General features: G+C 48.0%; 1 protein-coding gene across 1 annotated transcript; it reads right to left on the bottom strand.

The window, feature by feature from the left end:
• Window positions 1-1,946: 1,946 nt before the first annotated feature.
• On the bottom strand, window positions 1,947-18,945 carry LOC309376061 (amino acid transporter heavy chain SLC3A2-like; the record flags this gene model as incomplete). The annotated part of the gene is made up of 8 exons (XM_081922223.1): window positions 1,947-2,764; window positions 5,155-5,283; window positions 6,390-6,564; window positions 11,007-11,065; window positions 12,385-12,462; window positions 14,568-14,653; window positions 17,170-17,328; window positions 18,618-18,945. 8 exons carry the CDS (start codon window positions 18,943-18,945, stop codon window positions 2,414-2,416), a joined length of 1,365 nt encoding a protein of 454 aa, XP_081778349.1. The 3' UTR covers window positions 1,947-2,413.
• Between the last annotated feature and the right edge of the window lie 4,162 nt (window positions 18,946-23,107).

Here is a 23,107-nt window from a genome sequence, read left to right as displayed (position 1 = left end):
GCTCTGGCCAGGGAGGGCGGGGTATGAAAAAAAATTATTACTATCATCATCATCATCATCATCATCATTATTAGGGACCACCTTGTCCCCCTGTCTACCAATTCTCCCATAGTCCTTTAGTTATTATGCAAACTGAGGTCTAGAATCGTCAAATTGGAATGGGTCCCAGGGGTCATCTAGTCTAACCCCCCGCCATACAGGAATCACAGCTAAAGAATCCCTGACCGATGGCCATCCGATCTCTGCTTAAAAATCTCCATTGAAGGAGAGAGCTTGTCAAAGGAAAGAATTCCCGAGGCTTCAACCACTCCAGAAGAGGAGATTTCGGATCTGCTCTCTGCTCATGGGAATGTGGGGAACTGGCTGTGGTTACTCTGTGTATGCTCAGAGGCGCCCCCTCTCTAGCTGGTCCCCTATGACCTTATGACTGAACAGGGCAGAGATGAAGGCCTGTGCTGACAGACTCCGGCTAGCCTCCCTCCCCTGTTTGTCTTGTGGGAGGGAAGACATTGTCGGCCAAGGGAGTTGGCGTTTGGAGAGCGTTGGCTACAATTATCTTGGCTCTGCCCCTCTGTGTGTGCCAGCTGCGGAACCAACCACTTTCCCCACTCTGTATCTATGGGTGTGTGAAATTTGGAGCCTGAATTTGCCTGGAATCCCATAATCCCCCTTTTCTTTGCATGGTTGTAATATGGTCTGAAGCTCAACATCAAAAAAACGAAGATCGTGGCCACTGGTCCCATCACCTCCTGGCAAATAGAAGGGGAAGAAATGGAGGCAGTGAGAGATTTTACTTTCTTGGGCTCCGTGATCACTGCAATGGTGACAGCAGCCACGAAATTAAAAGACGCCTGCTTCTTGGGAGAAAAGCAATGACAAACCTAGACAGCATCTTAAAAAGCAGAGACATCACCTTGCCAACAAAGGTCCGTATAGTTCAAGCTCTGGTTTTCCCAGTAGTGATGTATGGAAGTGAGAGCTGGACCATAAAGAAGGCTGATCGCTGAAGAATGGATGCTTTTGAATTCTGGTGCTGGAGGAGACTCTTGAGAGTCCCATGGACTGCAAGGAGAGCAAACCTCTCAATTCTGAAGGAAATCAGCCCTGAGTGCTCACTGGAAGGACGGATCCTGAAGCTGAGGCTCCAGGACTTTGGCCACCTCATGAGAAGAGAAGACTCCCTGGAGAAGACCCTGATGTTGGGAAAGATGGAGGGCACAAGGAGAAGGGGACGACAGAGGACAAGATGGTGGGACAGTGTTCTCGAAGCTACCAGCATGAGTTTGACCAAACTACAGGAGGCAGTGGAAGACAGGAGGGCCTGGCGTGCTCTGGTCCAGGGGGTCACCAAGAGGCGGACACGACTAAACGACTAAACAACAACAAAAAACACACACACACAAGAGGAAACCTCTATCCCTGACCTCGTCGCATGACACATTTATTTGGGGTCTGTGGTAACCCCTTATGCTAGGCCCTGTTTACACCCTACATGTAAAGCTCTAGGTCTAGGATAACCCTTTTCAAGGCCTCCAACTAAGCAGACATCTGGGAGATTTCCTTTATTTCATTTTAATGCACAGTGGCAGGGTTTTTTTTAGCCCACATGGATGTGGCCAAAAGAAGGATGGCATCCCATCATTCTCAGGTCAGAGTCGTACCATATATTTAAAGCACGCTATGATGCCACTTTAAACAGCCATGGCTTCTTGTCACCCCCCAAATTTCTGGGAACTGTAGTTTAAGAGTGCTGAACGTCCTCTGTAGACCCCTATTTCCCTCGCAGAGCTACAATTCCCAGAGTTCCCTGGGAAGAGGGACTGATCCTGAAAAGCATTCTGTGAATTGTAGTTCTGTGAGGGGAATGGGTGTGTGTGTGTGTGTGTGTGTGTGTGTGTGTGTCTGTCTCCTAACATCTCTCAGCACCCTACACTTCCCAGAATAATTTTGGGGAAGCCATGGCTGATTAAAGTGGTCTCACGGGCGAGTCTCACCAATCTGCGTAATCTCCGTATTTTTCGCTCTATAAGACGCACCAGACCACAAGACGCACCTAGTTTTTGGAGGAGGAAAACAAGAAAAAAAATATTCTCAATCTCAGAAGCCAGAACAGCAAGAGGGATCGCTGCGCAGCGAAAGCAGCAATCCCTCTTGCTGTTCTGGCTTCTGGGATAGCTGCGCAGCCTGCATTCGCTCCATAAGACGCACACACATTTCCCCTTACTTTTTAGGAGGGGAAAAGTGAGTCTTATAGAGCAAAAAAATGCGGTATTTATATGCATCAGTTACAATATCCAATGGGATAGGAGCCTCTCTTCCATTGGTCGATAGCAGGGCGGCCGAGCGGCCAATAAGAGTTCCTTCCGCGCCCCATTGGCTGCCAGCTGTGTGGACCGGATTCCGTGGCAGCCAATCACTGCCCGCGTCCTCTGGGCACTTGGAGGAGGACTGCTTGGTGTGGCGTCAGCTTCACTCGGTCCACGTTGCTCTCGCGCTGGGGCTCAGGGTGGGTGCTGAAGAGAACCTTGGCAGGAACCAGGAAGTTGAGCTGGCTCAGGGTGAGATGGCGGGGCCGCGGCCCCAGGTTCAAGACCACCAGGATTGCAGAGCAGGATCCGGGCCGGAGAAAGGCGAAGACGTCCTCCGAGTGGCCGGCAAGGGGCAGAGGGATGTAATCGACGCCGTGTAGAGCGAACGAGGTGGCGTGCAGAGTGAGGAGAGAGTGGTGTAGGTTCTCCAGCAGAGCCCGGTCAGAAGTTCCTTCCTAATTGAGAGAGCACAGAAAGCAGCCTCAGACCATTGGCCCACCTAGTGTGCTGGTGCCAAGGGTTAACCATGCGGCGAGGTCCAACTCCAGGTCGAGGGTGTGGCATGGAGGCTGTCCGTGGTATGGAGTTGGGTGAGGTCAGGAACTCTGGCAGAAGAGCAGGGCAGGGTGCAGGCAGGAACAGGCAACCAACAATGTTGCTCCCGCAACTTGGGACTGGGGCTGGCCGGCTTTTATCTGCCCCGAGGCATAGGGCGGCCCCAAACCTCTGGTGACTCGCCTCTCCTGGCCTGGAGGCGAGCCCTCCTCCTGTGGGAACTTAGTTCCCTCCGCCTCTCTGCCCTGAGCCTCTGCAGCTCAGGAGAGGCTGGAGGGTTACCGGACCCAGAGGCAACCTCAGTTTCCTCTGACGGTGCTGAGAGTGGAGCAGCTGCAGGCAATGGGTCCTCCATCACCTCCGGAGCCAGAGCAGACTCAGCTGTTGGCTGCACCTGAGGATCCAGCACAGGTGAGGACCCTTCAGGCTCAGGCCCCAGCTCAGCTGGTTCTGGAGGCGGGGAATCCTGTGCAGGCTGGGATTCCTCAGGTTCAGCCTCCGAGTCCGAATCCCAGGCCATCACACCAAGCTCCATACTGTCGACACTGGCAGCAGCTCTCCAGCGTTTTAGGCAGGGTCCAGGCCTACCTGCAGATGCCGGGGATCGAACCCAGAACCGTTTGCGTGTGAAGCGTATACGCAGCAGCTGCGCGAGGGACTTTCCCTCAAAAACACACACACAACAGGATTCTAGTCCTCATCGCTTTGAATAAGGGGTTGATTTAAATAGGGGGTCAGCGGTGCCATCAGACCACAAGTCAGTGTTGCTCCGTTTGGGCTGGATCAGTGGTTCCCAAAGGGGGGGGGGTAGGATCACCGAGGTGGGGTGCTAAGAGTCAAGGGGGCAGCAGGAGGTATGGGTGTACTTAAGGGTTGCGTAGGTTGGGGAGCAGGCCAAGTGGCGAGGGCAAATCTCCGGAGTTTCAGAGAGGGCACACTCACAGCCCTATAGGAAGATGGAGAGGCAGCATGGTGTAGTGGTTAGAGTGTCACACTAGGACGGGGAGAGAAAAATACAATAAAACATCAGACATGAAAAACTTCCCAAAACAGGGCTGCCTTCAGATGTCTTCTAAAAGTCATATAGTTGTTTATTTCCTTGACATCTGATGGGAGGGCATTCCACAGGGCGGGCGCCACCACTAAGAAGACCCTGTGCCTGGTTCCCTGTAACCTCACTTCTCACAGTGAGGGAACCGCCAGAAGGCCCTCGGAGCTGGACCTCAGTGTCTGGGCAGAACGATGGGGGTGGAGACGCTCCTTCAGGTATACAGGACCGAGGCCGTTTAGGGCTTTCAAGGTCAGCACCAACACTTTGAATTGTGCTCGGAAACGTACTTGGAGCCAATGAAGATCTCTCAGGACTGGTGTTATGGGGTCTCGGCGGCCGCTCCCAGTCACCAGTCTAGCTGCCACATTCTGGCTTAGTTGTAATTTCCAGGTCACCTGCAAAGGTAGCGCCATGGAGAGCACATTGCAGTAGTCCAAGTGGGAGATAACCAGAGCATGCACCACTCTAGCAAGACAGTCTGCGGGCAGGGAGGGTCTCATCCTGCGTTCCAGATGGAGCTGGGAGACAGCTGCCCTGGATACAGAATGGACCTGGGCCTCCATGGACAGCTGTGAGTCCAAAATGACTCCCGGGCTGGGCACCTGGTCCTTCAGGGGCTCATTTACCCCATTCAGGACCAGGGAGTCCCCCCCCCACACCCATTACAGCTTGTGCAAAACCCACCTTTTTCTACATTGGACACCCCTCTTGATTTCAGCTAGTCCATCTGCCAGAGCCTGTCTTCACAAGCAGGGCAAGTCCCCAACTCCAGTATACCTGAAGGAGCATCTCCACCCCCATCGTTCAGCCCGGACACTGAGGTCCAGCTCCAAGGGCCTTCTGGCAGTTCCCTCAATGCGAGAAGCCAAGTTACAGGGAACCAGACAGAGGGCCTTCTCGGTGGTGGCTCCCGCCTTGTGGTGGTGACTCCCAGCAGATGTCAAAGAGAAGAACTACTACCAGACTTTTAGAAGACATCTGAAGGCAGCCCTCTTTAGGGAAGCTCTTAATGTTTAACAGACCACTGTATTTTAATACTTTTTTGGTGGCCGCCCAGAGTGGCTGGGGAAACCCAGCCAAATGGGCGGGGTATAAATAATAAATTCTATTCTATTCTAACTCACTGAAGGTTTGAGACATGTAATAAAGAAATAAATTCCGGGGATTCAGCCCGGCGGACATGCTTTAGCACTGAGCTACAGCCCTTCGCCAAGTGTGAGACGATGGTCTGTGTCTCACCGTGGACGCATTCTGCAACGGAACAGGGGATCCTTCACCACCTTGCAATAGTGGGACTCCTGGAAGGGTGAGCTGGAGAACTCCCAACATCTCCCCCAAGCCAGCCTTCAGTGGGGATCCCCATGGCACCTGGAAGAGAGAGAGAAATAGAGAACAGAAAAGGATGTGGACCCCAAACCAAGGCCTTGACTCGTTTACCGGTTTATTTTTTTGCACAAGGGATTATTTGGGTGCCTTCTCAGCATAACATATCCTCTTGTAGAATTGTAGATTACAAACAACTTGTGCAAAATACAATCTACAGCTTGGGAGAAGTTACAGAATTAGGATTCAAAAGTCACAGCATATTACAGGTTGAAAGAAAATTATATGAAAACGATGTACCGTTGGTATTTAACTCCTAGTAAATTAGGAAAAATGTATAAAACGGAGTCAAATGTATGCTGGAAATATAAGGGGAAAGAAGCTACCTTCTATCATATGTGGTGGAAATGTAAGGTAGTAAAAGGATTTTGGGAAATGATATATAATGAGTTGAAAAAAATGTATGTTGGAAATATAAGGGAAAAGAAGGCACCTTCTGTCATATGTGGTGGAAATGTAAGGTAGTAAAAGGATTTTGGGAAATGATATATAATGAGTTGAAAAAAATGTTTAAAATAACATTTTCTTTAAAAAAAACCAGAAGCCTTCCTTTTAGGAATTCCAGGTGCTGAAATCCCAAGGGAGCAGAAAAGACTATTTATGTATGTGACCACAGCTGCGTAGATGTTATTGGCCCAGAGATGGAAAGAAGATAAAGTCCTGATCAGAAAAAAATGGCAGATCAAGTTGATGGACTTTGCGAAAATGGCTAAAATGACCGGAAGAATCAGAAATCAGGAAGACCAACATTTTAATAAGGAATGGGGGAAAATTTATCACTGATCTTCAAGACCATTGTAAACAGTTAAAATCGTTAGTAAGATTGGAATATTGCTTGTAGTTTAATGGTAAACATTGGATACAATGGAGAGATAAAATATTTGGATTATTATAAAAGATGCAGGAGGAAATGAATTACGATAGGACCCACAAAGGGAAGGAGGGAAGCCCAAGAGATTCCTTCTAGCTTTGTTTTTATGTTGGACATGTGAAACATCTGAAAAACCAAATATTTTTTTTAAAAAATAATAATTCAAAAAGCAGCCTGCACCAGAGAATTTTCACATAGCCCAAGCAAAGTCCCTCCTCACCATCCAGCCGGGCCAGGGCATCTGCGGCTGCCCCAAGGCCCCTTCCACCCGTTGCGCCAGTCCTTGGGCAGTTAGGTTCCTCTCGGCTCCCAGCAGACGGCAGCTGAGGATGACGCTGTCAGGCACCGGGCAAGAAATATTGCACCTTTCGCTCTCGTCCCGGACGATCAGGACCCTGAAAGAGATGTATGTGAAATTACCGTATTTTTCACTCTATAGGATGCACCGGGCCATAGGAGGGGGAGAACGGGGGGGGGGAATTCTCCCCCTCTCTGCTCAGCGCCCCTTCAGCGAAGCAGCAGGAGAAACGGAGCCCCTTGCATTTCTCCTCCCGCTTTGCTGAAGGGGCGCTGCGCAGAGAGGGAAAACTGTTTTGCGCCTCTCCAGCGAAGCGAAGCCTGGAGAGCAAGAGGGATCGGTGTGCACCGACCCCTCTCGCTCTCCAGGCTTCAGGCGGCTATCCGCAAGCCTTTGGAGCGCAGCGGGAACTCCTGCTGCGCTACGAAGGCTTGCGGATAGCTGCCTGAAGCCTCCGGAGCACAGCGGGAGTTCCCACTGCACTCCGGAGGCTTCAGGCGGCTTCAGCGAAAGCAATGCGGAGGGAGCGCTCCCTCTGCGCTTCGGAGGCTTCGCGTTGCTATTGCTGAAGCCAAGGAGCCTGCATTCGCTCCATAGGACGCACACACATTTCCCCTTAATTTTTGAAGGGGGAAACGTGCGTCTTATAGAGTGAAAAATACGGTAACTGTGTCACTGTTTTGCAGGGCGTGTGGTGAATTGCAGATTTCAAATGCTTGCTGCTTCGACTCAAGACTTTTTTTGCAGTACGGGACACGACAGGAGTTGCTTCCAGATGACCTGCTTATGGTGCATGCGTCGGGGGGGGGGGTTATACGATGTTATGTCCGGCAATAACACAACATTTCCCAGTGTGTTTCGCCATGGCTTCCTCGTTGCGAAAAGCCTGCTTTTCTTTTTAAAGGGGGAAGTGGGTTTGTTGCACAAGAGCAGCAGATCGGCTGTAACCGTGCAACCCAAATTGCTGATATGCGTTTGACTCCCACATAATAATAATAATAATAATAATAATAATAATAATAATAATAATAAATTATTTATACCCCGCACATCTGGCTGAGTTTTCCCAGCCACTCTGGGCGGCTCCCAATCAAGTGTTAAAAGCAATACAGCATTAAATATTAAAAACTTCCCTGAACAGGGCTGCCTTCAGATGTCTTTTAAAGATAAGATAGCTGCTTATTTCCTTCACATCTGAAGGGAGGGCCTTCCACAGGGTGGGCGCCACTGGAACATGAATGCATTGCCAAGTGCAAGATGGCAATGTGATGTCATATGACCTCCCTACAAACCAATCTGAATGAATTCTAAATAAAAGACGGACATCGCAGAATCTCCCGGCTAACTATGTGCAATGCATTTGGGACGAATGACGTCGTGCATTTCGGGGTCAGTCTAGATGATGCCCTGAGTACCTTCCAGTCCTGGGAGTCCTGCGCCCAGTGCTGGTTGGAATCTATTGGAGGAGGCTGCTGGGCTGGCCGCACAAGTTTTTTGTAAAGTCATTATCTTGGCTGGCCACCTCAGTGTCGCCATCAGCATCACGAAAGAATGAGCTAGGTTGCGACTATGTGAGAGGGACTTCCAGGCTAATGGGTGGAAAGAGGCTGGAAGCTGGAGACACAGAGACCTGCTAGCTCTGTGCTGGACCTAAAGCTGCAACTAATGGAGAAGCAATTAATGCAGACCCCCCACCCCACCCCTATTTTCCAGGAAAAGTCCTGGATTTACAGAAGCCGTCCTGGTTTCTGATTTGATCCCGGAATGTCCTGCTTTTCCTTAAAGGTAAAGGGACCCCTGACCATTAGGTCCAGTCATGGCCGACTCTGGGGTTGCGGCGCTCATCTCGCTTTATTGGCCAAGGGAGCTGGCGTACAGCTTCCGGGTTATGTGGCCAGCAGGACTAAGCCGCTACTGGCGAACCAGAGCAGCGCACGGAAACGCCGTTTACCTTCCCGCCGGAGTGGTACCTATTTATCTACTTGCACTTTGATGTGCTTTCGAACTGCTAGGTTGGCAGGAGCAGGGACCGAGCAACGTGAGCTCACCCCGTCGCGGGGATTCGAACCGCTGACCTTCTGATCGGCAAGTCCTAGGCTCTGTGGTTTAACCCACAGTGCCATCCTATTATGGAATAGGATGTCCTTATTTTCATCTGAGAAATGTTGGAGGCTATGCTTAATGTTGATGTATTATGCCCAGGTTTCATAGATGAGTAAATATATCCTAAGGACACGACAGTATCTGCTGTTCTTCATTCCTATGAAACTGAACCCTGGCCAAGCCCTGGAATGTCTTGCCACTCAGATATTGGGGTGATGCGTAACAGTACCCAATAAAAGGGCAAACCCCCAGCCCCCCAAACTTCAGATTCTCCAATGCCTTGGGACTGCCTGCATTCCCCAGTCCTGCCACCAGAGGTCCTTGCAGACCCTGGACTAAGGAGGGTCTGGGGGGAGGAGCGGTGGGAAAGGAAATTGAAAAGACCAGAGAATGAAATATAAAATATATAATGAATTTAAGAAATTATTTAAATTTACTTTTTAAAAAAGGCCAGAGATTTTCCTTCTAGGAATACTGCCAATAGAAATAAAACAAAATACAAGACCACTGCTTATGTATTCAAGTACGGCTGCAAGAATACTGATAGCCAGAAGTTGGAAAAGTAAAACAACACCTACAATAAAAGATTGGCAATCACTCATGCAAGAGTACTTTCAATTAGCAAAGCTGACCGGAAAAATCAGAGGAGCCCCAAATAAAAAAATATACCGAGAATGGAGACAGTCATGGCCGACTCTGGGGTTGCGGCGCTCATCTCGCTTTATTGGCCAAGGGAGCTGGCGTACAGCTTCCGGGTTATGTGGCCAGCAGGACTAAGCCGCTACTGGCGAACCAGAGCAGCGCACGGAAACGCCGTTTACCTTCCCGCCGGAGTGGTACCTATTTATCTACTTGCACTTTGATGTGCTTTCGAACTGCTAGGTTGGCAGGAGCAGGGACCGAGCAACGTGAGCTCACCCCGTCGCGGGGATTCGAACCGCTGACCTTCTGATCGGCAAGTCCTAGGCTCTGTGGTTTAACCCACAGTGCCATCCTATTATGGAATAGGATGTCCTTATTTTCATCTGAGAAATGTTGGAGGCTATGCTTAATGTTGATGTATTATGCCCAGGTTTCATAGATGAGTAAATATATCCTAAGGACACGACAGTATCTGCTGTTCTTCATTCCTATGAAACTGAACCCTGGCCAAGCCCTGGAATGTCTTGCCACTCAGATATTGGGGTGATGCGTAACAGTACCCAATAAAAGGGCAAACCCCCAGCCCCCCAAACTTCAGATTCTCCAATGCCTTGGGACTGCCTGCATTCCCCAGTCCTGCCACCAGAGGTCCTTGCAGACCCTGGACTAAGGAGGGTCTGGGGGGAGGAGCGGTGGGAAAGGAAATTGAAAAGACCAGAGAATGAAATATAAAATATATAATGAATTTAAGAAATTATTTAAATTTACTTTTTAAAAAAGGCCAGAGATTTTCCTTCTAGGAATACTGCCAATAGAAATAAAACAAAATACAAGACCACTGCTTATGTATTCAAGTACGGCTGCAAGAATACTGATAGCCAGAAGTTGGAAAAGTAAAACAACACCTACAATAAAAGATTGGCAATCACTCATGCAAGAGTACTTTCAATTAGCAAAGCTGACCGGAAAAATCAGAGGAGCCCCAAATAAAAAAATATACCGAGAATGGAGACTATTCAAAGAGTATATAAGATTATACTGTAATAATGACATTATCCTAGCAGAACTGAATGATAAAAAGGTAAAGGGACCCCTGACCATTAGGTCCAGTCGTGGCCGACTCTGGGGTTGTGGTGCTCATCTCACTTTACTGGCCGAGGGAGCCGGCGTCCAGCTTCCGGGTCATGTGGCCAGCAGGACTAAGCTGCTTCTGGCGAACCAGAGCAGCGCATGGAAACACCATTTAGCTTCCCGCCAGAGCGGTACCTATTTATCTACTTGCACTTTGAGGTGCTTTTGAACTGTTGGGTTGGCAGGAGCAGGGACTGAGCAACAGGAGCTCACCCCGTCGCGGGGATTCGAACCGCCGACCTTCTGATCAGCAAGTCCTAGGCTCTGTGGTTTAACCCCCAGCGCCACCCGCGTCCCTTACTTGTATATAATAAACAAATGGAATAAATATACTAGAAAAATATACAGGAAAAGTTATAAAACAAACTGTGTGACAAAATTAAGATAATAGAAAAAGTACGACGAGAATGGTTGGAAGTTTCTTTCAGAAGACTCTTTTAGATAAGACAGGATGTTATAACCAATGTTCATTTCTTATTGTGAACTCTCTCTTGCTTTTTTATTTTATCTTTTTTGTTCTCTTACAATTTCGTGTTTAATTTTGTTGTAACTATTTGTAACATATATGTAAGATGACATTTTAAATCAAGAAAGACGAATTATTTAAAAGAAAAGAAAAGAAAAGATCAGAGAACCCCCGTAGGCCACTGATCCCTCACTTACTTCTCGTGCCCCCGATCTGGCTTGGTCTCAGCGCCCAGCTCACTCCAGGCATCCAGCACCTGCAATCAAGCCCCACAATAGACAGTATCACACACCCACATATTTGGGGTTCATCAGTCCTAAGAGGGAAAACTCAGGCACCCGACTGCAGTTCCAATCAGCAACACACCTTAGATTCCTTAGTATACCTACAAATGTGCATTGCAGAGGGGGCATTTTAGAAGTTTTTTCCCTTTTCTTTACTCATAGAGCAGGCATCCCCAAACTTGGCCCTCCAGCTCTTGTGGGACTACAACTCCCATCATCCGTAGCTAACAGGACCAGCGGTCATGGACGATGGGAATCGTAGTCCCAAAAGAGCTGGAGGGCCGAGTTTGGTGGGTGCCTGCCATAGAGGCATCGTGTTGGCTAGAGGGGGCCAATGAAAAAGAGATGACAAACCTAGACAGCGTCTTAAAAAGCAGAGACATCACCTTGCCAACAAAGGTCCATATAGTTAAAGCTATGGTTTTCCCAGTAGTGATGTATGGAAGTGAGAGCTGGACCATAAAGAAGGCTGATCGCCATAGAATGGATGCTTTTGAATTCTGGTGCTGGAGGAGACTCTTGAGAGTCCCATGGACTGCAAGAAGATCCAACCTCTCCATTCTGAAGGAAATCAGCCCTGAGTGTTCACTGGAAGGACAGATCCTGGAGCTGAGACTCCAATACTTTGGCCACCTCATGAGAAGAGAAGACTCCCTGGAAAAGACCCTGATGCTGGGAAAGATGGAGGGCGCAAGGAGAAGGGGACGACAGAGGACGAGATGGTAGGACAGTGTTCTCGAAGCTACGAACATGAGTCTGACCAAACTGCGGGAGGCAGTGGAAGACAGGAGTGCCTGGCGTGCTCTGGTCCAGGGGGTCACGAAGAGTCGGACACGACTAAACGACAAAAGTGGGCTGGTTAAACGACCCCCGTCGGCTGCTTGTGGTCCACGAGCCTTAGGTTGCAGACCTCTGGTCTACACAGTGCTTTGCAAACTTGGGTCTTCAGTAGAAGACAGGAGTGCCTGGTGTGCTCTGGTCCAGGGGGTCACGGAGAGTCGGACACGACTAAACAACTCAACAACAAGCTTGATATTGTCTACACGGACTGGCAGCATCTCTGCAGGATTTTAGGCAAGGGGTTTCTAGCCCTCCCAGGAGATGCTGCCAGCTGCCAGTGGGGTTTGAACTTGGCAGCTTCTGCACACAACTCAGGTGTCCTGTTGCTTAGCCACAAACTTCCCCAAGTGCTTTATTTAAGTTTTTGTTTTTCTAAAGTGTCGGTCTGGGATTCGATAAGAAAGGGTGGTATATGAATATTTCAAACAAGTAAATAAAACGCCGCTCTTACCGCCTCCAGCCGCCAGGCGGGATCCTTGCCCACCAGGAATCCGTGCACCCCGAGAGCCTGCCAGAACTGGAACGCCCCCTGCAGGGTCAAAAAGAGGCGGGAGCTGAATTTGGCTGCCGAAATCCCAGGCTCACTCAGCGGCGAATAAGACCCACTTTGAGACAGAGTGACTGATTTCTCAGCTAATGTGCTGTGTACCCGCTTGGGTTGCAGAGAAGTGAACATGCCAGTATCCGTCACGGCTCAGCCCAAGAGCATGTCAACTCGGAATATTGCGTCTTGAGAGCAAGGGCCAGTGTGGCCCCTGGCTTGAGCACAAGGTATCTCTGTGCACGTACAGGATGAACCCAGGGCCGGATTTAGGTCTGATGAGGCCCTAACCTGCTGAAAGTAATGGGGCCCTTTATATGTCCTTTGTCAACAACAAATTGTCGCTGCTTTTTGTGTGTTAAAAGATACGCTATATGGTAATTGATGGACCTAATAGGTATCTAAAGCCATTTGCACATAACAAAATATGTATTTTATCCAAGTAATTGTTGAACTGAAATACAATTAAGATAGGAAAATTCATGTTAAATTGCTGTTTTACGGGTTGTTTTTAAAAGTCTGGAATGGATGAATCCGTTTTGCATTACTTTCTATGGGAAAGCGCCCTTTGGTTTTAGAACAAACTGCCGGAATGGATTAAGTTTGAAAACCAAGGTACCACTGTATATAGAAATGAGCAAAGCAGTGATATTTTAGGGAGCAGGCTAGCGGGCGGGGGGCATTATTTACATCATAGGAGCCTACACAACACAAAAAACTGTTGCTGTAGGTAGGTTTTATTTTATTTGTTATTTTATCTTATATTTTGGAAATGTAGATCCAGGTTTTTTTTTCCTTTGCATTTTTGGGCGGCCCCCAAGAGAGTGGGGCTCTAAGCTAGAGCTTGTTTAGCTTCTACGTAAATCTGGCACTGGATGAACCTTGCCTCAAAATGGACATTGTATAGCTGGAAAAGGTTCACCAAAATGATTGGGGGGGGGGGAAGGTGGCATCATTTGGGAGTTTTCAGCTTTGAGGGGAAAAGCAAGCGTAGTTAATCTGTGGAACTCCCTGCCACAGGAAGCAATTATGGCCACCAACCTGGATGGCTTTAAAAGAGGATTTGGCAATGCCAGGGAGGAGGAGAGGGCTATGGATGTCTACTAGACAGGACAGCTATAATCTGCCTTCATGGCTGGAGGCAGCAATGCTTCTGAATCTGGAAACTGCAAGAGAGGAGAGGGCTCTTATAAATAATAATAATAATTTCCTGGTTCAGAAAACCGGGCTCAGGGGAGCTAACAACAAATTTAAAACACATAATTGATGCATCAAAAAACAGCATAAAATACAGTATAAAACGTGAATAATAAATTCAGAATTCAAATATCAATTTAGGAGGGGAAATCCATCCAATAAACATTAGATGATCACCAGGGCTAGCTGGCTAAGTTAGTCCTATTTGGGCCGGTGAGGAGACCAGGGGAGAATTAGCTGTGGGATCCCAGAGCGGGGAATCTTCATAAAAAGGGGAGACAGAAGGAAGGAAGGAAGGAAGGAAGGAAGGAAGGAAGGAAGGAAGGAAGGAAGGAAGGAAGGAAGGAAGGGGAATAAAAGATCAAGCTAAGTTCAATTAAAGGCCAGGCAGAATAGCTCTGTCTTACAGGCCCTGCAGAAGGAGTTAAATCCTGCAGGGCCCTGGTCTCATGGGACAGAGCATTCCACCAGGTCGGAGCCATCACTGAGAAGGCCCTGGCCCTGGTGGAGGATAATCTAACTTCCTTAGGGCCTGGGACCTTTAAACTTCCTGGACCTTAAGGTCCTCTGTGGGGCAGACCAGATCATGCACTCAGATCCTGCCTGCAGGTTTCCCATAATGTGCATCTGGTTGGCTACTATGAGAACAGGATTCTGGACCAGATAGGTCACTAGCCTGATCCTGCAATTTTTAGTTTCTTATGCACCAACACCCCCAGCCAACCTCTGCACATCTGGGATCAGAAGAAAGGTTTCTGGGCCAAAGTCTGTGAATTCCAACCAGGCTTGAAGTTTATTTCAGAATTTCAGCAAACCGACATCAGCAGCCTCCTGCCCTGGCAGCTGAATACTGGGCAAACGTGGCCAGACTTTGAAGAGGAACGACAACCACATACCTTGAGGTGCTGGTGTGTCCGGTTGTGCTTTGCAAGGGAGTCCATCTCCTCTTCCCAGACTGGGAGTTCAAGCAAAATTCGGAGTCCTGGGTGGTTGGAGGAGAGGGGCGTTGGAATGGGAAAAGGCAAAAATATTAGAATTGTGGCCACCCAACCACTGCTTGCAAATCTCTGGTGAAGTTGAGGCCTCTGTTGAACAGCTGTTACCATAAAAAAAGTTCTTCCTAATGTTTCATTGGAATCTGCTTTCTTGTTGTTTGAATCTGTTGCTTCAAGTCTTCTCTGGAAGAGCAGAAAAGAAGCTTGCTCCATCTTCCATTTTGCAACCCTTCAGATATTTGAAGGTGGCTAAAATACCTCCTTTCCATCTTTTCCTCTCCTGTCTAAACATTCCCAACTCCCTCAACTCTTCCTCTGAAGTTTCAAGACCCAGCTCTACCTCTCTTTCAAATCAGAACCAGTGAAGGCGGTGAAGGTCCTGTGTGAGTGTCTGGAGGCGGTTGGAGGATGGATGGCGACTAACAGATTGAGGCTGAATCCTGACAAGACAGAAGGACTGTTTTGGGGGGACAGGAGGCGGGTGGGTGTGGGGGACTCCTTAGTCCTGAATGGGGTAACTGTGCCCCTGAAGGACCAGGTGCGCAGCCTGGGAGTCATTTTGGACTCACAGCTGTCCATGGAGGCGCAGGTCAATTCTGTGTCCAGGGCAGCTGTCTGCCAGTTCCATCTGGTACGCAGGATGAGACCCTCTCTGCCCGCGGACTGTCTCGCCAGAGTGGTGCATGCTCTAGTTATCTCCCGCTTGGACTACTGCCATGCGCTCTACGTGGGGCTACCTTTGAAGGTGACCCGGAAACTAGAACTAATCCAGAATGCGGCAGCTAGACTGCTGACTGGGAGCGGCCGCCGAGACCACATAACACCGGTCCTGAAAGACCTACATTGGCTCCCAGTACATTTCCGAGCACAATTCAAAGTGTTGGTGTTGACCTTTAAAGCCCTAAACGGCCTTGGCCAGGTATACCTGAAGGAGCGTCTCCACCCCCATCGTTCTGCCCGGACGCTGAGGTCCAGCACTGAGGGCCTTCTTGTGGTTCCCTTGGTGTGAGAAGCCAAGCTACAGGAAACCAGGCAGAGGGCCTTCTCGGTGGTGGCACCCGCCCTGTGGAACGCCCTCCCATCAGATGTCAAAGAGATAAATAACTACCTGACATTCAGAAGACATCTGAAGGCAGCCCTGTTCAGAGAAGTTTTTAATGTATGACATATTAGTGTATTTTTGGTCTTTGTGGAAGCCGCCCAGATTGATTGGTGAAACCCAGCCAGATGGGCGGGGTACAAATAATAAATAATAAATAATAAATTATTATTATTATTATTATTATTATTATTATTATTATTATTATTATTATTATTATTATGTGGTCGCCCTCCTCTGCCCACCTTCCAGCTTGTCAACATCCTTCTTAAATTGTGGTGCCCAGAACTGGACACAGGACCCCAAGTGTGGCCTGACCAAGGCGGAAGAGAGCAGGGCTATTATTCCCCTTGATCTGGACACTGGGACTTCTGTTGATGCAGCCTAGAAGTTGCAGTCCATCAACCTCATCAGGTGTGGGGCAAGATTGTACTTGAAGAACTGCAACCTGCCTTGAAACCAGCCCTGTCTGTGGGCACCGGAAGCTCAGCTGCTTTCTGTGGCATCAGGGCCCCTTGGTCCGCCAGCATGGCCTGCTCTGACTGGCAGCTGCCCTGCGGGGCTTCAGGCAGGACTCTCCTTCGGTGGAGGTTTTTAAGCAGAGGTCAGATGGACACCTCCTCTAGCTGCGATGTCTGCATGGCAGGGGGTTGGACTGGATGACCCAGGGGGGTCCCTTCTAACTACAATTCAATAATAATAATAATAATAATAATAATAATAATAATAATAATAATAATGTTTTATTATTTATACTCCACTCATCTGGCTGGGTTTCCCCAGCCACTCTGGGCGGCTCCCAACTGAATATTAAAAACACAATACAGCATTAAACATTAAAACCTTTCCTAAACAGGGCTGCCTTCAGATGTCTTTTAAAAGTAAGATAGCTGCTTGTTTCCTTGACATCCGACGGGAGGGCGTTCCACAGGGCGGGCGCCACCACCGAGAAGGCCCTCTGCCTGGTTCCCTGTAACCTCACTTCTCGCAATGAGGGAACCGCCAGAAGGCCCTTGGAGCTGGACCTCAGCGTCTGGGCAGAACGATGGGAGTGGAGACTGTCCTTCAGGTATACTGGGCCAAGGCCGTTTAGGGCTTCAAAGGTCAGCACCAACGCTATGAATCTAGGACGGGGTAGGCAACCAAAGCCTTCTCAATCCAGCCCGCGTACGGTCCAGGAATCAGCATGTTTATACATGAGTAGAATGTGTCCTTTTATTTAAAATGCATCTCTGGGTTATTTGTGGGGCATAGGAATTCGTTCATTATTTTTCCCCCAAAATATAGTCCAGCCCACCACATGGTCTGAGGGACAATGGAACGGCATACGGCTGAAAATGGTTGCTGACCCCTGGTCTAGGTCTTTACCTCTGTCACTGAGCTGTAACCACCCTTCCTTCATACCTTCCTTCTTCCCATCATCCACCAGGGCTTCCAGCTGTTCCTGAGACCCATGGGCAGGTAGGATCCTGCTCAGATTGGCAAGGTCGCTTTCGAGGATGGGGCCCAGCACCAGGGCCTGGATGGAGAAGGCAAGGAGCCGGTTCAGCTGACGTCTCACACCTTGAGGGAGAAGAAAGGGGAAGCAGCAGGGTCACCACCGCTGATTAGACTCCACCCCACAGCTAACACCCCTCCTGCCCCAATTTTAATCGAGCATGATTAAGTGGGCACAAGATGTGGGGCACTATATTGGTTATGATTTATGGGAAAAGTTGTGGGAAATAAATATGAATTTCACGGCACGCCGTGCAATAAAATAAAACTCGAGGAAAATGGCCCACAGATGGTATTTAACACCCACCAGATTGGGACACGGGTGGCGGGTGGGTTAAACCACAGAGCCTAGGAATTGCTGATCGGAAGGTTGGCATTCAAATCCCCACGATGGGGTGAGCTCCCGTTGCTCGGTCCCTGCTCCTGCCAACCTAACAGTTCGAAAGCACACCGGTGCAAGTAGATAGATAGGTACCGCTCCGGCAGGAAGTTAAACGGCATTTCCGTGCGCTGCTCTTGTTCGCCAGAAGCGGCTTAGTCCTGCTGGCCACTGACCTGGAAGCTGTACGCTGGCTCCCTTGGGCAATAAAGCAAGATGAGCGCTGCAACCCCAGAGTTGGTCATGACTGGACCTAATAGTCAGGGGTCCCTTTACCTTTACTTTTACCTTTTAGATTGGCGAAAATGTCTTTAAAAAAGGGGAAAGGTCTATTTTGGAAGTTTAATGAAATTGAGGGATCCCTTTTCCACATGTGGTAGTCCTGTAAAGTAATTAAGGAATATTGGGAAACCATGTAGAATGAATTAAAAAAAAAAAAAAAACTATCCCAAAACACCTGAGGTTTTCCTCCTGGGTCCGAAAAAAGCAAGAGTTTATTCCGATACGCCACCTCCTCAGCTAGAGCCTTATTGGCACAAAGGCGGAGAACAAGTCTAGTGCCCGCTAAGGAAGAACTGGCAGTGTGAAATGTTCGAATATGCTGAACTGGCTGGTCTGACAAACAGGGTAAGAGAAAATGAAGATAAGGAATATAAGGCGGAATGGGCAATTGACTATTTTAAGAACCAATCTAGACAAATACATAGCTTAGCAGGTCTCCAGTAAATCCAGCAGAGCTGAAAGAGGGTATTTAAAAGGTAACAAATTGGATGATTAAAAAGATGTGGATTACGCGGAGTAGCAGAAAAGCAAAGGAACCAGGAATAGGGCGGAAGGGAAATCATATGATATATGTATACATTCTGTATTTGCTACGAAGTTTTAAGTGGGACAGGAGGTTAAATATGCTCTCCGTTCCTACTTTTGAAAATGCAATTTTTAAAAATAAAAACCACAACCCTCCTGACCTCCTTACCTTCCAGGTCCCCTTGCCCATCGCCGTCGGAATCTGGGAAGGAGGCCAGGGGCAGGTGGTAGAAGGACGCTTTCTGCCACCAGACCAAAGGTGGCCGCGGCCGTGGCATCGTGACCAAGAGGAGGACGGCCAGGGCGAGCAGGCAGGCAAACAGCGCCCCCAGGAGGCAGAGCAGGGCCTTGCGGACGCCCGGCCAGGGGGCAGACCCCGCCTGCTGGACCACCTCCTCCTGGCTCAGGTAGGTGGGGCTGGGCAGGGCGTGGCCCAGTAAAGGGATGCTCTCGCTGGGCACCTGGGAGGTGAGGACCACGTCTTCCGCTTTGCCCATCCTCTATTCCTTTGCCCGCAGAGCTGCAAGGGGTCAAAGACAGAGTTGGAAAGAGGGGATAACGCAAGTCAGAGCAGTATTTGGGTGTGTGTGTGTTATGTACTGAAGTTCTCACCCTGGGCCAGCAGGGGGATACTGTAGATAGTTTTCACTCAGGTCCACATATGCAAATAAGGGATCGAAAGTGACGTTCAGTGATTGGATAGTTACAGAAAGCGGTTACTGTTGTGTTCTAGTGGAGCTCTGTATAAGCAGGCTGGCTGAACCCTTCAGTTCAGTTCTGTTCTGGCCTGTGAATAAACAAGAGCTGTTCTGAAGAATTGCTGTGTTGTCTGATATGTTCACCCACAACTTAACAGTGTGTTTGATTCTGACCAGCGTGGATTTGATTTAAATCAAATCAATTTCAATCACGATTTCAGTCACTAGTCAGGAAGACGTGATTTCAATCATTTTTTTACAGAAAGACTCATTCTTGCTGGTACAGTCATACCTCGGCTTGCGATTGCTGTGGGTTGTGTGTTTTCGGGTTATGGATGCACCAAACCCAGAAGTACCGGAATGGGTTACTTCCGGGTTTCGGTGCATGCGCAGAAGCACTAATTTGCACTTTGTGCATGCGCAGAAGTGCTGAATTGGGGCACTGCAGGTTGCAAATGTGCCTCCCGCACGGATCACGTTCGCAACCCGAGATTCCACTGTATAATCTTGGTATTTGCAACCAGATGAAGGTTTCATTTTTGGAATAATAAATTTCCAGAGTAGTTTTTACAGTTATATCAAAAATTGCTGATTTGGTTATACTGTTAGAAATACAAAGACAGGGAATTATGAAATTATTGTTTACATTTCAACAACATTTCTGCTGGGCTTTATTGGACGGAGAAAAATAATCATTTCCTTAATAACAATTTATTCAACTAAAACAATAACATTATAGCATATGTATCCATGTTAGTTAACTGATGTGGTTAAACGATTAAAAAAAACAAAAAACAGACTAAGTTTTAGCACACATGAAAAACTTACAACAAATCCTTACTTCCTGATGAATAGCCTTTGGGCTGTAATGTAACCTAAATAGAAAACTATCTTTAGAAAGATTTTTCCTCCGAAAGCATTTTATTTTTAAAATCCGATTTAAATAAAAAAACTGATTAAAAAAAACAAAATAAAACAAAATAAAAAACATTGCTTTTTATCCACCTGATTCTGACAGATGAATTGTAGGATCATAGAATTCTCCCGCCCACAAGACCCAGAAGAATGAACGTGGAGCTCAAGCGAGGTCCCAACCAAAGGAGAATGGCAACTTAAACTGATGGAATACGCGCAGCTTGCGGATCTAACTTACAGAATAAGAGAACAAGAAAAACATTCATTTAAAGAAGATCGGAAGATGTATACTGAATATACAAGGGGAAATTGTGTATACTTGAAAACATTGGCAGCATTAAGATAAAATCAACAGTGTAAATAAGTTCTGATGGAAGTAATAATGGAATACCGAATGATTTAGTTTAGGCCTTTGGTCAGAGTTTTCAGTCTGATTCTTTTCTTTCTGTATAAGAACAAGCCTTCTAGCCCGCTCACAGGTCCTTTATAAGACCAGAGGTAACAGTTGGCCCTGGAGAATATTAACCACTCTCAATTTTACCCGTGGACGGCCATCTGTCCAGATTTCAATTTGCTCTGAACTAATTTTAAGATTTATTTTAATTAACTGATTGCCTGTCCTTATGTTCTTTGTATACTGTGTTAGTTTTATGATGTTAGCCGCCCTGAGCTCAGCTCTGGCCGGGGAGGGCGGGGTACAAATAAAAATTATTATTATTATTATTATTATTATTATTATTATTATTATTATTATTATTATATAAAATATGCAGGGATTTATGCTTTGCAAAATGAACCATGGAAAGAGAAGAAGGGAAGTCATTGATATTTTAAGGTTGTCTAAATGAATACAGTCATACTGTGGGTTACAGACGCTTCAGGTTGCGTTTTTTTGGGTTACGGACCCGTACCGGAACGGGTTAGTTCTGGGTTTTGGTGGTCGCGCATGCGCAGAAGTGTTAAAAGCGCTAAATTGCGCATGCGCAGAAGAGCCGAATTGAAACCCGCACGTATGCAGACGCGGTGCTGCAGGTTGCGAAGGCTGCAGGTTGCGAACGTGCCTCCCACACCGATCACGTTCGCAACCTTAGCGTCCACTGTATTCTAAATTGTAAAAGAGAAAAAATACTATATATATGTGTGTGTGTGTGTGTGTGTGTGTGTGCTGTGGTCTAGGGCTTGCCGATCAGAAGGTCGGCGGTTCGAATCCCTGCAACATGGTGAGCTCCCGTTGCTCGGTCCCTGCTCCTGCCAACCTAGCAGTTCAAAAGCACGTCAAAGTGTAAGTAGATAAGTAAGTAAGTGTAAGTAAGTGTAAGTAGATAAATAGATACCACTGCGGTGGGAAGGTAAATGGCGTTTCCATGCGCTGCTCTGGTTTCACCAGAAGCAGCTTAGTCATGCTGGCCACATGACCCGGAAGCTGTATGCTCGGCCAGTAAAGCGAGATGAGCGCCGCAACCCCAGAGTCGGCCACGACTGGACCTAATGGTCAGGGGTCCCTTTACACACACACACACATATGAGAAAATGAATGGGTAGCTGCTGCACCCGAACTCTGAAGGCTCCCAGCATATCACAACAATAATGCCATCCCCCCTGCCGCTGTAAAGGTGGGCGTTGCGAAAAGGCGTCTTGCAAAATGCTTCTTGCAAAGGATGCGGGGACTATGTGGCAATCCTGCCCCGTCTCAGGGAAGAGGCGGAGGTAGCAGGAATTCAGCTGTTAATGATCTTCGGGAAAATCAAGGCAGCATTCCAAAGTCACACACGCCTCTCTTTGCTCCCTTGTCTGCCTTTGTGAAGAAATCCACGAGAGGGGCCGTCTCCAAGGCCTCCTTCACCCTTGTTCCAGTTCTGATACCTCCAGCTATCTCTCGGCTCAGATCCCTTCCTTAAGCTGATAAGAACGAGCAGTCGTGCTTCCTTCCAGGAAGGATCATAGAAGCACAGCAGGGACCCAGGGGTCATCTAGTCCAACCCCCTGCAATGTAGGGACCGCTGCTAAAGCATCCATGACAGTAATAATAATAATAATAATAATAATAATAATAATAATAATAATTCTTCAACGGGCGGAGGGAAGACACAGGGCAAAAAATAAGAAATGGATAAATGTTGGTACATAATGAAATGTGAAAATGTGAATTTACGAATATAATGTATATGTATCATTATGTAAAGATTTCATATATGTAAAGGTAAAGCCCTGACCATTAGGTCCAGTCGTGACCAACTCTGGAGTTGCGGTGCTCATCTCGCTTTACTGGCCGAGGGAGCCGGCGTACAGCTTCCGGGTCATGTGGCCAGCATGACTAAGCCACTTCTGGCGAACCAGAGCAGCGCACAGAAACACCGTTTACCTTCCCGCCGGAGTGGTACCTATTTATCTACTTGCACTTTGATGTGCTTTCGAACTGCTAGGTTGGCAGGAGCAGGGACAGAGCAACGGGAGCTCACCCCGTCGAGGGGATTTGAGCCGCCGACCTTCTGATCGGCAAGTCCTAGGCTCTGTGGTTTAACCCACAGCGCCACCCGCGTCCCTTATATATGTATTGTAACATTAATAATGAATAAATGAAGAAAAGAAATCCTTCTTTTTCTCTGACCTGCATCTTCCAACTCCTATCCTGAGCATTAAAAAAGAGTCAGGGACGACAACAGTGATTATACTGCCACTTATTTATAGGGGGTGCTTCGAGTACTGCGTTCTTGGACTATGTTCTGAGAGCTGTGACTAGCATTGCAGCGCCGTTTCAGAATCAGCCCAGGCCTGGCTTTGTGCTGCTATGCAGAGAGACAACGCCTCTCCTTCCATATCTGTGTTACAAAAAAAGATCTGCCACCGACATGATACATTCCTCAGGGTTTTGCTAAGATGGAGCCATGATAACCTCTCCCCTCCCAATCCTATGCACTTTTACACAGAAGTAAGAGAGCTTCCATGGGACGCGGGTGGCACTGTGAGTTAAACCACAGAGCCTAGGACTTGCTGATCAGAAGGTCGGCGGCTCGAATCCCTGTGACAGGGTGAGCTCCCGTTGCTC

The sequence above is a fragment of the Podarcis melisellensis genome (assembly GCF_964234715.1).
Source record: "Podarcis melisellensis genome assembly, chromosome: 8".
Lineage (NCBI taxonomy): Eukaryota > Metazoa > Chordata > Lepidosauria > Squamata > Lacertidae > Podarcis > Podarcis melisellensis.
The sequence above is the reverse complement of the archived record's forward strand: the minus strand, read 5'-3'. Positions and strand labels throughout refer to the sequence as shown.